This window comes from Centrocercus urophasianus, unplaced genomic scaffold (genome assembly GCF_019232065.1).
Source record: "Centrocercus urophasianus isolate 14NV4802_14NV808 unplaced genomic scaffold, USGS_Curo_1.0 seq_19, whole genome shotgun sequence".
NCBI lineage: Eukaryota > Metazoa > Chordata > Aves > Galliformes > Phasianidae > Centrocercus > Centrocercus urophasianus.
In genome coordinates, this window is record NW_024884744.1 from 19,341,011 (window position 1) to 19,356,423 (window position 15,413).

At 46.7% G+C, this 15,413-nt stretch overlaps 1 protein-coding gene across 1 annotated transcript in view; it reads right to left on the reverse strand.

Annotated features, from left to right (window-relative positions):
• The window catches only part of RYK (receptor like tyrosine kinase), a 50,732-nt gene extending 35,950 nt beyond the window's left edge, over window positions 1-14,782 (reverse strand). The window contains exon 1 of the mRNA XM_042820521.1: window positions 14,503-14,782. Coding sequence (XP_042676455.1) covers window positions 14,503-14,782 — 280 coding nt within the window. The remainder of the gene's footprint in view (window positions 1-14,502) is intronic.
• Window positions 14,783-15,413: the final 631 nt, after the last annotated feature.

Sequence of the window (15,413 nt, forward strand, 5' to 3'; positions counted from 1 at the left end):
AGCAGTAACACGCCAGAACAGAACAACTCTCAGCACCACCAGCTCCACTTCTTATTTGAATCTTAAAGCAAATACTTCCTCGAGTCCAAAAATTCAATTGCAGGCTTGGAAATCAGTGCTCACACATCAGCACTGTGCTCCAAGCTCCTGGGAAAGCAACAGTCTTACACCCTAATAAACAGGTAGAAGTTGGAATGTGATGGAAGGAAACAAGACACTTCATGGGGTTCATTACTTCCAAAAGAGGCACTACAGACTCTTACAAACAAACCTGCCTATCACTGGGAATCATGCATCCAACTTCCTCTTATTTACAGCCATGTACCCTCAAAGTAAACTGCTATGGATTATCAGCTCTTTAATGGCAGTCAGTTCCTCTGGAATAGCTCATTTCTCAATTGCTCTTCAAATCACTCAGGCCAAGAAACACATATGCACTATGAAATCAATTTCAATGTAATTAGAACACAAAGCACATAATGAGAGAAATTGCATTTGTACACAAAAGTGATAGGAGCAGAGGGAATGGCTTCAAGCTACGGCAGGGGAGATTCAGGCTGGACATGAGGAAGTATTACTTTTCAGAAAGGGTGGTCAGGCACTGCAATGGATGCCCAGGGAGGTGGTGGAGTTACCAACCCTGGGGGTGTTCAAGGAAAGGCTGGATGTTGTGTTGAGGGACATGGTTTAGTGGGAGCTATTGGGAACAGGTGAACGGTTGGACTGGGTGATCTTTTAGGTCTTTTCCAACCTTGGTGATTCTATGATTCTATAACACTAATATTTAGTATTTACAATTTGCTTTCTGAACTTCTCAATACACCTACGGAACTGAAAGACCCACAGAACTATTTAAAGAAGAGTAACAAGGTACTTTAAGATGCACACTCTGATATTACCATTACTTAAGCTGTCATTACTGTTTGCTGCACAGGGATGCAGTGAATACAAGACAGGTCTCAAAAGCTTGCCCTGGGGTATTATCAGCAATTTGTAGTAAAGCAGTCACTACATATTAGCCCCATTTCCCTGCCACTGTAAAATTACTTTAGGCTCTGTATACTCAGGATAAAACTGTACTGTATTTGTAATCAATGCCATTTTGTCTCATTTCATACACTGCTTTCACTAAACACTAACCAGCACAGGATACACGATACAGCAGGAGAGTGCTGGGCAAACCAGACACAGGTGCAGGCTTCAGCCATGAGCCACCCAGCACGGAGTTCAACTGAAATACCACTGGTGCAACTGAGAACATCAGTAACAGAGCTGTTTTTACTATGGCTGGACAGTCAAGAAAACTGAAAAAGCCTTCACAGACATGCTGCATTTGAAAAGAAAACTAGCCCAAGAGAGTTTGGCTCTGTGCAATGACTAGGTGCATGTCAGTGCAAAGTGCTGAGCGCTCTCTTATTCCAACACTTGGTTTAATCCACCTTGCTTTCACAAGACATAGAGCTGCAGCCAAGATATTCTTCTTCCTTTTATTCCCTGCTGGCTCATTAATGTCCTGAAACATCAGCAACCCAAGAGTATACAATCACAGATATGGGGTGGGGGGGAAGGGCTGAGAACCCCAAAGACTGGATGTACAAAACGCACCAACAGAACAGGGCAAGCCAGGGACATGTGCACTGAAACAAGATCCTGAACAGGAAAAGATGCATGTGGTTCCCTAAGTGCTGACTAGTCAGACTGAGCTGGTATTAAAAATACATCTAAATCAAGGTTACACTTCTCCAACGTGTCCATTTTTCCACTGAAGAACGAATGGGAAGAAATCAGAGCAGGGGGAAAACACACACACACACACACACACACACACACTGAACCAACATAAAAACTCTGACAACCTCTCAAAAGGCAGCTTTCAAAACAACTTGCCCTGCTAATTATTATGTGTGCAATTACTACTCTATGCTAATTATTACCGTGCACTAAATCTGCATCAGATGTGGACACATGGAAGGGTGTATGCAGAAGAGCTCGCAGGTACCAGGCACTTGCCAGTGGATCTGAACAAGATGGGAAAATGTACAGGCATCAACAAAACGAAGCCTGTCAGAAGCTCAGTGTGCACAAGTGATTGGAATAAGTTACAGGGCAGAAGGACGGGCAGAGGAAACAGTGAAAGTGGAACAGTGAAACTGCTCTGGAAATAAAACCACGTTCTCCTGTTTGATGAAGGGTCTCATCAATGACCAGAGGTTCAAGCTTCCAACACTGTGAGATTTTCAAGGGGACAGTTCTGGATTTAATATAACTTTTATAGAGAAACCATTCAGAGAAGATGAGCAGTGCACAGCAATAAAATTGCCATTAGGACAAAAGGCTGAAGGTATTTATGCTTGGCAGCTTCATGTGCAGCAGTATTTGAAGGCGTACAGAAACAAATTACCCTAGAGAAGATCAATCAAATCATTAAGCTTTAATAGAAGCAGCATGCTACAATATTGAGCAATTTGATTTACACAGACCACCAGTATTTTAATGCCTGTACTTCCATTAAAAGCTAGATACTAACAAGGGATGTTAATTACATGATTCTGAACAGCATTATGTAAGGGCAGCATGAGAATGTCAGGTTTTATTGCTTCAAAAAATTATGCTTCAATTAAAATACTGGCACATAAAAATAATTTAAGAGATTTTCCAGCACAGCTCTTAACTCTTAAAAAAAGAAAACCAACACAAATCTTCTTGGCTCAGCACCTTGCCTTCATCAGGAGCTAAATGAAGATGCCTGGGAAAGAATTTAAGACCAAAGCAAACACGTTGTGGCATTTTACAGTAGATCCTCCTAGCTTCTGGTGTTTGCAGATCATGAACTTCCCCAGCTAAGATAACAGACAGCATCTTTCAACAGCTCTCACAGGACTTTTTGTCTATGAACACAGATGAATGTACTCCCAAACCCTGAAACCCACAGGTACAAATTTTGGAAACGTCAGTGCTTCAGTACTCTGTGGTGCTTTTTCCCCTCACTGTACCAGCAACTGAAACATTGTCTGGTAGCACACTGTTCTCATCACCCAACCAGCACCTCTCTCTTGGAACAGGCTGCCCAAGGAGGCTGTGGATGCCCCATCCCTGCAGGCATTCAAGGCCAGGCTGGATGTGGCTCTGGGCAGCCTGGGCTGCTGGTTGGTGACCTGCACACAGCAGGGGGTTGGAACTGGATGAGCATTGTGGTCCTTTGCAACCCAGGCCATTCTGTGGTTCTCTTTCCACAGATTTCCAATTAGGAGGACAATGATCAGCCTCAGAGGGTCAAACAGGTTGACCTGGGAACTGCTCCCCCATCAGGAGTTTTGTTCCTGTTAGCTACAAACCCTTTTCCACAGAAAGGAACTGCACTGGCCTCACTACTTACATTTCCAGACTGATTAACTCTGTCCAGAGCCAACATAAATTGATTCAGAGTCTGCAGGAAACACTCCAGGCTCCACTACCATGACAGTTGAAGTCTAATTAGAGAATGAAGGCAGTTCTGAACTATTTCACTTTTTCTTCAGACACTCATATTCACTTCTGCTTTGCAAAGTTACTTATTCAAACCTTCAGCAAGCCAAGTGGAGGGAGTAAAGCTGGCAAAAAGCTAATGCAGAATAAATAAATAAATGAATAAATGGAAAGTGGAGGAATACTTCTCAGTCTATTTAACCCCTTGAACTAGTGAAGATACTCAGGAGAATCCCAAGTGGAAGGCAAGCCTACAGCAGCACTTAGTGCTTATGCCAAAATGCTACTGTGACCTTACCCAGACAGCACAGGGTTTGGTTTTGACCCCCTAAGAGCATGCTTTAACAGAGGCAGCTTCAACTGACAGCATCAAATTCAGCAAGTCAAAATCAATACAGAGCCTAAGCCTGTACATACTAAAAAAAGGTTGCATCTCTTTCAAATGCAACAGCAGTCTAAGACAGAAGCAGCCTAGGGAACAGGCTGCTGAGGAACAGCAGAAACAAGATCAGTTTTCCAAGCATTTCAGAGTTCATGAATGTATAATGCTCCCTGCAATCACACTGACTGGTAACACTTGGGAAAAATAAGGGTTATTCTGCAAGGCGTCTGGTTCTTCCTAAGATGTTAAACACTTCCTCCAGCCGGCAATCTAACAAATACAAATACTGGTGGACAAATACACTCCTGGAACAAATCCAAATGGGTATGTAATATTTTATGTCCCATAGAGTGATAAACGGAGAAAACAGGCAGCTTCAGAAGGAGTAAACAGATGCATTACAAAGAAATGAAGAAACTGGGAAGTTCTTCAGTAATGATTTTCCAGTCCAAGTAGTAGAACATAAAGGAGAAGAATTTTAAAGAAATGGCAAAAACTGTTATGTTACAAACTGCAGAGCAAGTGCTTCTGTCGGTTTAAGCAGAATATTGGCAATCAATGAGCAATGGTAAAACATCAGCTGCAGCGTGCTTTGCCAAGCATCCTTAAATCAGCCCATCTGCAGAGCGCACAGCCCCAGCGGATCCAGTTTCTCATTACTCAGACTTGATGAACCCGCACCAGCTCCTATGAGCTGCAAAGCCAATGCTTTCCTTTCAAGGCAAAACAGATTCCCTTTTAGCCGGGCAACCCATACATCTCATTATTAACTTTCATATCTTCCACAAGCTCGAAAGAATAAATTAAAGTGGAGAATGAGCTAAAAGAGGCTTGCCAACAAGGCGTCCTTGCAGATAAGTTGTGCAGAGCCTTGCAAAACCCTCTCTGCTCGTACTGACTTCGTAAAGTCCCACCACATCAGGCTTCAGCTACAAAGGCTGATGGACAACTTGAACTTATGAACTTTGGACTCACTGCTCAGGCTTAATAGGCTAATTAATATTAGGCCCGGGTGGCATAAAGTTGGAGTTAATTACACATATGATGCATGATGTGAAGGGGGGTTGCACATGTGTTAGGTGGATTGGGATGCCTGTAACCTCCGGGGGCTTCAACCAGTGAGGAAAGGGAAGGGACAACGCAGTCAGGAGACAGCGCTAAACTGAGAGACGCTACAGGGAAATGCCCCGGCAGACTCCTTTTATTCGAATAAAGAAAGCTGAAGACTCTCCTCTGTCTCTTTTCCGAATCCAGCAAGCCTATTTGAGAAAAAATTTTCCCAACAAGCACAAACAAAAAGGTGAATTTAAGCAGCACCACAGAGAAAGTGTCATTCTTTGCGCTGTTTAACATAACAAAACATCTGAAGAAGCTCAGAAAGGAAGGGGAGAGGCCGATTTTCCTTCCCAACTGCAAAAGATGCTGGGCAGCCCTTGTGTTCTGACAAAATTGGATCATGTCAGTCTAGCAGCCTAACAAAACACTTCTTTTCAAGTGCCCTTGTGCAAAAGCAGTCTAGCTTCAAGTCCGCACTCCCTCTTTTTTTTTAAAGCACGACATACAAAAGAAGTTTGCCTCTTCCAGCATGGGAAAAAGCAGAGTTTATTCTTACAGAGCAAAGCTGTCCCACAACACGCCCTAGTAGAAGCATGCTTTTCTCAAAGACGACGACAGCTTTTAGGATAAAACCCCAAACAACAGACTTCAAATCGTCACAGGGCGATTCTGACAGATCCTGCCTCAAACACGAGGGCTTTCAAAGTGAGCACGCAAAGCAAGAGTTAGGTGAGACTGCAATGAGCTCAGCGCTCGTATTGCAACAAGTAGTATTTCATTAAGAGCAATCTGGGTAAGAGCAGCTGACATCATTGGCCCTCCCACCTGTCTGCCTCTGCTAGATTGCTGTCTGTGTACACAAGTGACTGAAATGAATGCCAGCTGCCTTACATGCTAGTCTGTAATTTTTACAGAGTATATAAACAGCTGAGAAATCACTGCAGTGTCATGTCAAACCTCCGCAGCCATCACAAAGCCAGCCGCCCCTGCTACTGACTCACAGCCACTGAAATAAATTAATTGAAAAGGGATACATGCTTAAACAGCTTACTAGTGCTGTATAAACACTGCGTTTGTTCTGAGCTTTATGGGTTTCAGAGGACAACGGCTCTGTTCTTGAGCATCACAAACTGGGTTACACCCCTGGCCAGAGCAGAGGCTGATGCTGTGGGACACACATGCCCACAACCGTCAGGCTCTGCCACCCCTTCATCACCATCCACTAGCCTGGGCTGTGCAACAAATCCCTTAAAAACAAAGGCTTCTCCCAGCAGTGAACAGTTTACCTCACTGAAGAAAGAATGTGTGCTTTCATCCTCTTTCCCCATTTCCTCCTTATGAAAAATGGGTCAGAAATCTGAAATATCAACATTACGACCAAAGCTTTGCCAGGGCCTTCCTTCCTTTGCAAGGGGTTCAACAAGTAGGTGCTCAAAGACTTGTGATACTTCAAGACATCGGGATAGGCACAAGAAAACACAGCTGAAGAACTGAAATCAGCTTTTGGATACAGAAGCCTCTTCAGCAGGGAAAGAATATGTTTTCCCAGAGCAGCTATTCCTAATTTGAATGTATTTAATTAGATCCATTCAGCAATCAGCACAAACAAGACTGAAAACACAACTGGGAGATTTAAAAAAAAAAAAAAAAAAAAAAAAAAAAAGAGAAAATCAAAGACAAACTCCACATAAGTAATTTCATTTAGAAAACACAAAATTACTTTAAATTTAACACTGAGGATCTGAAATAGTCGTTTCTTACATCCTATTTGTACATATCCAATACACCCAACATCAAAAGCAGGCTTTCCTTTACTAAAGCAAGCAATAGATGATCTCCTATTGCATTTGTATTTCTCCACAGTGTTACAGCCTGCCAGATATGGATGTCCATTGGGAATACAGGCCAAAATATTTGTTTTTAAGCATCTTGCAAGTCGTGAGTCTCTGGAAAAGATGAGCAGCAGAGAGAAGAAAAGAGTCAAATCTTACGTATTGTGGAAATGAGGTAGAAGTGGCCTTTAATATTCCTCACCCAGATGCTAAAGAAAGTCAAGAGACCCTGTGCAGTGGCAAGCTGGAAAGACAAATCACCAGGCAGAATCCATCAGTGCTCATGAATACACTTTCTACCTCTACTCAAGAGACTTTCCCTCCCTGACTGTCACAGTCCTTCTCCTAAGACACAGCACCCGGGGGTTGCTCCTGTTCCACTGGAGCTGTACACCTCCCTGCCAATAGCACGGTTAATCTGTAAGCTCACCCCACTCTGGCAGCCACAGAGCACGCAGACTTTGCCTATTCACACTGAGGGCTGCTACACCTATGCAGAGTTCACTTTTGTCCAGCAGGAGATGGAAGACAATATGCAAGGCTTTCAATCTGAGGAAATACTCAACATAACTTCAAGGCAATGTCTGCATTCTTGCAAACCAACCAAGATTCCATAGCAGGCAATCTTAGCAGGAAGCAGCTAGCAAACAGAAAGAGAAGCTCGCAGCTGAGAGCTCTCATTAAATCCTCACAACTCTTCACTGACTGCCACCCACGGTGCACCTCACTTCTGCCAGTTTCACCTCACTGATGCAATTCGCTTTAACGATGCTCAATTTGCAAGTTCAACATTGCTGGCATACGAGGTTTTTCTCACTGCAAGGCATCTGTGGAGCTCACAGGGCAGGCACCTGGCAGGAAGCAAATATCACTCCTTGAGGAGGCTGAGGTGAGAGCAAGCAGGACTTGATGATCTGCAAAGGTCCCTTCCAACCCCAACCATTCTATGACTCACGAGAAAGCTGGCAATTTTTAACTCTGCCCACGCCAAAAGGCATTAATTGCCAGTGTCATAATGAGCAGGCAAGGGCAAATGGAACGGCTGGGCATAGAGATGTGCAGACACAGGGATGGAGGTGACAGAAGTGAACAGAGCTCCCCTTAAGTTTGCATTAAGCTTTTAAACAATACACAGCTTCATTTTTAGCACGTGGTAGGAGCCTGATATATTTATCTAATAAAATAGCTTGTGAGCAATGGTAAATGTCCCACATATCATTTTGTGACATCAAGCTGCTCGTGTTTAAATTGCTCTTTTTGGATTAGAAGTAAAAATTCAGACTAGAGCACAACCAGAAAAGCCTCATCCACACGAATTGCTGTTGCATGACAGAGCACACCCTGAAACGACCACTTCAAATAAAATGTTCCCTAGTATTGCACATCTCTTTGGACTGAATTGCTGTAATACTCCCAGCCAAAGCATAATTACCTGGCCAGGGTATGCCAGAAGTCATTTGGACTCACACAGAGCGTATACCTGCAATATTTCAGCATCCTCTACCCACAGAAGTTGTGCCACTTGCAACTTCTATTTTCAGTTACAGCAATCAACCCGTGCACTGACCCAGTTACCTCTGCAGGAAAAGCAGGGTAGCAGCGTGAGCCACCTGCTGAGCAGTGGCCCTGCCAGCAGCTACAGGCACGATAACTTCAGGAACAACTACCCATTAACGCTGCTTTCATTCTATTAGCAGTTACTCTACCAGGCCATCAATTAACTTCATAAAGGCCAAATCAGATCTCAGAGGATTTTTTTGCTTATCAGTCTGCTCAGCCTCACCATCACTCCTGCTGGCATTATGTGTGCTGCGTGGCTGCAGCTTTCCAAGCCAGTTAACAGCAGCTCCAGCGCTTGCATTGCTGCCCTGATCTTTCCCAAGCAGCGCAGTGAAATCAATATACTGGTTAATTTAATTACAGCTATTCAACACCCAGTTAAGAGGCAGTGAAATTCTAAAGCATCGCATTAGTTTCATGCTGTTGCTTCTGCTCCCAGATCTCCAAAGCAGTCAGTGCAAACACGTGAGTTATCCGCTTGAAGGAAGGACAAAGGCAGAGATGGAAGAGAAATAATGCGTTTGAAGCCTCTACCACTGCACCCTTTGTACTGCCACAAGGCGTTTGCAGAGAGTGTCAGCATTCATTCTTACATGGGATCTGCTGGTACTGCAGCCATTCAGGAAAGCATGGAGAAAGAAAGAAAAAAAACAACCACAATTCATGAGGCACATCTGATTAAAAGCACTTCAGCCTCTGCAGCTGGGACCTGAAGATCAACTTCAGCAGTGCACGCTCAGTCACTAAAGGAAAAGTCTCTAACTAAAGGCAACTGCAGGAATGGTGGCAACTCCCATGATGTTTCACTAGGATGTTCAGGTAGGAATCAGTCATCAAGAAATCCTCTCCTGCTAGAGCTCTGAATAGATGAAATTCAACCACTAATTCAGTTCCTCCAGCATCAAAACAACTCCACCAGCAGAAAGGGGAAGAAAAATAAATAAAATAGCAACTCTCACTCACCACTTTCCTAAGTATCCGATCTTTTGCAGCACCTACTTACGAGTGGGCACAGCACAGCCACCTCTGCAGCTCTCAGTCACAGCACAATGCCGTCCAGGGATTTTTTTCCCCCCATCTGTGAAAATGATCCTTACCTCCTGTATTCGCCCCCCTCCCAGCTGGTGTTTAACAGCAGCTTCAGTCCTTGCCTTGCTCCCAGCACTGTCAGCCCTTTTAGCTGGCTTTTCTCATGCACGCGGGGAGCTCTCTACCTTCACTTCCTCCTCCTTGTTCCCAATTCTGCCAAGGAACCAGAGGGAGAACACCTGCTCAAAGAGGCCCAACGATCTCTGATGATAAAATAAGATGCTGCCAAACAGAACGTGTGCATAAAACCACATCAGTGAGAAACTCAGCTCCGGGATTTCGTTCTCCTGGGAGGCCAGCCTTCAGTCTCAGAGGTCAGACTGCTTCCAAGTGCCTGACGTGAAAGTTACAGGAACCACACACGTTTATCACTAGGCAGACCTTGGCCTCGCAGGAGCCAAAATGGCTGCTTCCTCCCAGGGCTGTGCACAGGTAGCAGCGTGAGGAAGCCAAGCCCCAGCTGCCAGTAGCATCCCTCCACATGGGGCAGCCATCAAAAGCAAATGCCTCCTCTATTGGGAAGGATCTGGACCGAGCCCCCAGCATTTTTACATTCCATCACGCAAGCTGGCATGATACAATCGACCTCAGACATCCACTCTCCACCTCAGCACCGCTGCACAGATCAACTGCAAGAACTCCAGGATTTCCTGGACCTCCTTCATCACAGCAGTCCCACGGAAAAGAAAGGATTTCAAAGCAATCCTCACCCAGGGCAGGGGCTGCCTCTACAGGCTACTGGAAGCTGCTGGAAACAGATTCTTCTGCTGGTTTGTAAACATTACAAATAGGGGTTTATATGACTGCACACATCTCTGAAGCTCTCCATACACAATTTGAATTGTGTAAATTAAAAGCGAGGTAACAGAACGGAAAAAAGGCAGAGGAACTCCAAAATGCAGCTTGTTCTCATAAACCTCAAAACAATATTGACATGAACTGTGATGCTCAGTAAATCAGATGGACAAGCAACCAGGCACACTGAAAGGCTCCAAACGGAAAACAGATTGCTCAACTTCACGATGCAAGCAACTTGTCACAACCTGCTGCAGCCTGCGAGAGACCAGATGGAGCTGCACGCATCCTCACAAAGTCCTGCCTGCCTCAATCCCTCTGTTTCACCTACAGCACTAAAAAATCATCCCAGAAGCATCAGTCACAGACTGTCATTAGATTGAGGGGCTTTACATCCAGTATATCGTAGCACCCCGCCTTCCAGGTCCCTTTCATGACAACTAACCAGGCAATGGACAGAGACAAGAGGTTCTACAGTCGCTACAAATGCAGTGCAAACACCACGAAGCACTTTGGCAATGAATTCTGCAAAACAGTAACATTAAGCAAGCTGTCTGCATCAAAAATGAAGCTACCTGAGGGAATTCAGCAAAGAGAAGATGCTGAAGGGCCTGCAGCAAGGAGGCCTGTAAGGAGAGGAAGAGAGAACTGGGGCTGCTCAGCCTGGAGTCATCAGGGTCATCAGACCCTGCAACAAGGACACAGCCAGGCTCTGCTCAGCAGTGCCCAACACAGAACAAGGCAGTAGGCACAAACCCAAATGCAGGAGGTTCCCTCTGGACTTCAGGAAGCACTTCTGGATTGTGCAGGTGGCACAGGAGTCTTCTCCTTGGAGCAGAAGCTTTTGGACATGATGTTGGGCACCAGCTCTGTCTGAGCAATGGGCAGGATGAGGAAATATTTGGAGGTCCCTTCCAATCTCAGTCACTGAGTTCGTGGAAAAACAAAGCTAAATGGCTGGAACACAGCAGCATGACTAAGAAATGAGCAAACAACCCTCTGCTACAACAGCTCTTGCATCAGTTTTGCACTTCATTTAGCTAGACACCTCACTTTAGCAAACTGCATGCTGGCTTCAAATGACTCTTAGAGCACATAAAGCCAACACTAATTTAACTCTGTTATTAAGCAAGAGCAAATATAAAATTAAACAGAACACTACACTCAGTATGAATAACCAGAAGAAACTAGGCCAAAGAATATTAACTTTGCTCAATGCAAGTGTTGTAGGACTTGGGACTCCAAGATTCTCCTACATTCTCAAGTTAGCTTAACATGATGACATGGTATTTTCCCCCACAGGACTTCAATCTCATTCATGCTAAGAAGCTGTGTGATGAGGAATACTGCCCACAAGACCAATGCTGAAAAGAGTGCAGTCAGTAAAACAAAGATGATAATGACAATTCACAGGGACAGAAAGGAGCGTCCTCACAGCTGAAGCACCCCTGAGGTCATCTGCAAGCCTGAGCTGCAGAACTGCCAGGCCTCTCAGCCAAAACTCAAGTTCAGGAGAGATGCAGCCATTAAATGCTAAATAATGCTGTCTATGTACTTTGAAAGATCAGATAGATTTCATAATAAAGCTAGATTGCTATTATTAATGGATATTTTTGAGCCCATTCTCTACATCTTAGTTCGCTACTTGCAAAACAGGGATTCTGGTGCCTTTAGATCACAGGATCCTGCAAACTGCAGGTGGTGAAATGTTGCAGTAGATGAACACACTTGGTTTTCACAGGAAAATCTGAATGAAAGCCACACAATAAAACACAGACCCTCCACTGAATAACTCATCACTGACCTAACGCCATCTGTCCTCAGCGTTTAACATCACAGATAGAGACTGGAGAAAAGCGATGCAGCACACGGTGCTGTCACGCACATGGAGCTGTACGGCGGCTGGATGCAGATCTGTGACAAGCAGTGTCCCTCAGGGGTCAGAACTGGGAGCAGTGCTCTGTAACATCTTCATCAATGCCATCAACAGGCTCATGGCTTGGATGGCTGAGAACATTTTCCATGGGAAAGGCAAGAGATGCTTCTGACACAGAGACCATCTGTCTGCCATACAGCAAGCGCTGCTTTTGGGACCTGCGAATGCTGCAGCTCTTCAAAATAAAGATGCATCTCACACGAAAAGGCAAGCCAGTTTTCTCCAGTTCTCCTCTGTGTAAAGTTCTAAAGATTTCAAAACAGCTAATCCTAAGGCAGACATATGGTCAGAATCACGCAGATTGCCAGTGGAAATCATACGCATAAACACAGAGGGAAGTAGCAGGCAGTTTTCACTACAAACCATACTATCTGCCCTGCCTCTACTCCACAGCAAAGAGCAGCCACAAATAACGTGAAGCCAATATTTCTTCACCTCGCATGCAGAAGAGCTGCAGCCTAAACAAAAAACAAAACCACGTTTCAATGGGACATAGAACTCTACTTCTGTGCAGAGCTGAAGCACCGCAGTGCCTTCCTGAACTGCCCCAACCTGGCCACACACGGATACATCCCAGCAGACCTTACACCCAGACCCCAAGGGTGCTCCAGCCTTGCACAGAGGATGCACCGTATCACTGGGCACGGTCGTTTCAGCACACACACGGCTGCATGCTTACATTTGTTCCAAATCAACTTGTGAACTAAGGATGCATGGGAGCAATCTGAAGAAACTGGAAAACACACGATAGATGTGCTGTACTCGGGTTTATTAACACTTCAGAGAATTCTCCCTTTAACCACAGCAACACAGTAGCAGAGATCAAGTCTGTTTACAAACAAAAGGTAAAACAATGTCGTTTGTATGTTTATACTGCAGCTCCATTGAAGCTAACAGTTCACTTACACAAGCAGTGCAATTTTCCTGCCTACTGTGAATGATTGTCCTGGTGTCCACTGCTTTCCTAAAAAGAAGCTACAGAAACTTCAGAAGTCCACACATTGATGCAACTTTTTAACAACAAACTTAGTTTTATGTAAGCACGTTTCAGATGCTACAAAATTGAACCTTTAAAAAGAACAGTTGTGCAAAGAGCTGAATCACATGCATCTGTGTCCCTTCAGACTTTATTCTGAGAGAGGCATACAGACAGGCACCTACCAGCTGTGTCCAGCTTGTAGAACAGAATACACCTAAGATTAAATCTTTCTATGCCAACAACATGAGATAAACTGAACTTCAAGGAGTTATAAGCTGCCATTTCTTTCAGATGATTAGAAATCTGTTGTTTCATACCAGTTTGCAGTGCACCTAGGCCTCTGGGGTCACAGAAGAGATCCTTATGTGTCAGATACTTTAAGCAACATAAAACAGGTACAGACAACCTGAGGAGCAAGTGGCTTTAGCCACATAAGCAATGCATGCCCACAAGGAAGATTATGGGCTGCAATTTAGCTTAAAAAAACAACAAGAAGTCTTCCTTATGTTATACTTAACGATGAATAATTACACTGGTGGACCAGCGGAAGCCTGAGCAAGCCCAACTAACACACATTTCAGACTCTAGAAACGGATAGCTCAGATCTTAGAGTTTCAAGATTAATCACTTGTTTGGAGACTCAGCTAAACAGCAAGGCTGACTTCTTTATCCTCTGCCTGCAACAGAGCATCTGGCAGCAAGCACTCGTGATGTAAAAATGATGACAGCAGAAACAAAATGTTTACAACACTATTCACTCCGAGTCCCCAACTCCATCAGCGATGCTGGAGACGTTTTGCCTATTTGGTGCAATGGAAGCCTTACGCTGATAGGAGATTTTGCCTTTGAGCTTACAGAGCCATAGGCCACCTCCTGAAAAACCGACTGCTGGGGATACCAACGTCTTTGTTTAGGGTTGATGGATGGAGTCTCAAAACGACAGTCCCCATGAGCCAAAGCCCGCAGAAAACAAATCTTTGTTTAAACCTCTCCACGCACAGAACTGCTCCGAAAGCCTTCAGATGGGGGAACCTCACCAACGGCCTCCGAGAACCGGGGCAGAAGTGGAAATTAAGTTTCCTTTCACACACGCACCCGATTATCGCCAGGTCCCCTCCACGCCCTCAGAACGCCGCTCACCTCGCTCATTAAACCCCAGCCTCAGCTCATCCCTCCCACGGCCCTCCATCCCAGGCTGCTTTTCCTCCCTTAAACCCCCACGACTTGGGGCACGAGGCCACACGGACGCTCCTTTCGGCTCCCCGGCTTCGCTCCTCCACGCTCAGCCCCCGCTCTCACGGCTCCCCGCCGCCCAATCATCCCACCGCCCTCAGCCCCATCCTGACCCCAAACCCACACCTCCCTCCTCCCCCCCCCCGGCCCGCCCCCCGCCGGGCCTAGCGCTCACCGATCAGCCGCCGCACCTCCTCCTCGCTCAGGTACAAACTCAGACTGGGCCCGGGGCCGGCTGGAGGCCAGTCCGGAGGCCCGGAGCCGAACGCGGAGCCGGCCCGAGCGGCGGCGGGCAGCAGCAGCAGCAGGAGGAGCGGCGGCAGGAGGCGGAGGAGATGGCGGCGCGGGCCCCGCCGGCACGGCTCCGCAGCCGCCTCCCCCGGAGCCGAGAGGGGCCGGCCTCCCCTCCGCCGCCGCCCCCCGCCGCGCTCCGGGCCCCGGCGCCCCGGCACCATCTCCGCGGGGAGGGAGGCGGCCCCGCCGACCCCTCCTCACACGCCGCGGCCGCCACCCCCCGCCCCGCCGCTCATGGCTGCGCCTCCCGCCCCGCGCACGCGCGCCACGCCTCCCCGCGGCCGTCGGGAGCCCCGCCGCCGCCTCAGGGGCCGCCCCGGTCCCGCCCCTCAGCCCTCAGCCGTCGGCGGCGTCGAGACGAGCGCTAACCGACGGCTAAAGCGTCGTGCCGTGCCCCTGAACAGCGAGGCGTCCGCCCCGGGAGAAAGCTCATGGAATCACCGAGGTGGAAAAGCGCCGTCGGATCCCCAAGTCCGACCCCGCCGTGCCCGCTGCCCGCGTCCCTCGGTGCCGCATCCCCGCGGCTCTGAACGCCTCCAGGCCTGGTGATTCCCCACCTCCCTGCGCAGCTGTGCAGCACCTCGCTGCTCTGTCTGAGATTAAATTCTTCCAACCTGTTTCCTCTGGTCGCCCCCGAGCAGCTGGCTGGGCTTTGGTCGGAGGGTCTCAATCCATAGCTGTGAGACCGGGAAGGCAGAGGAAGTTTTGGAAAGCTGAAAATGAGATTGAAAATGACACGCGAGTCTCAGCTGGGCGACTGGACAACACCAGTGATTGCCGGAGAGCCCTTCG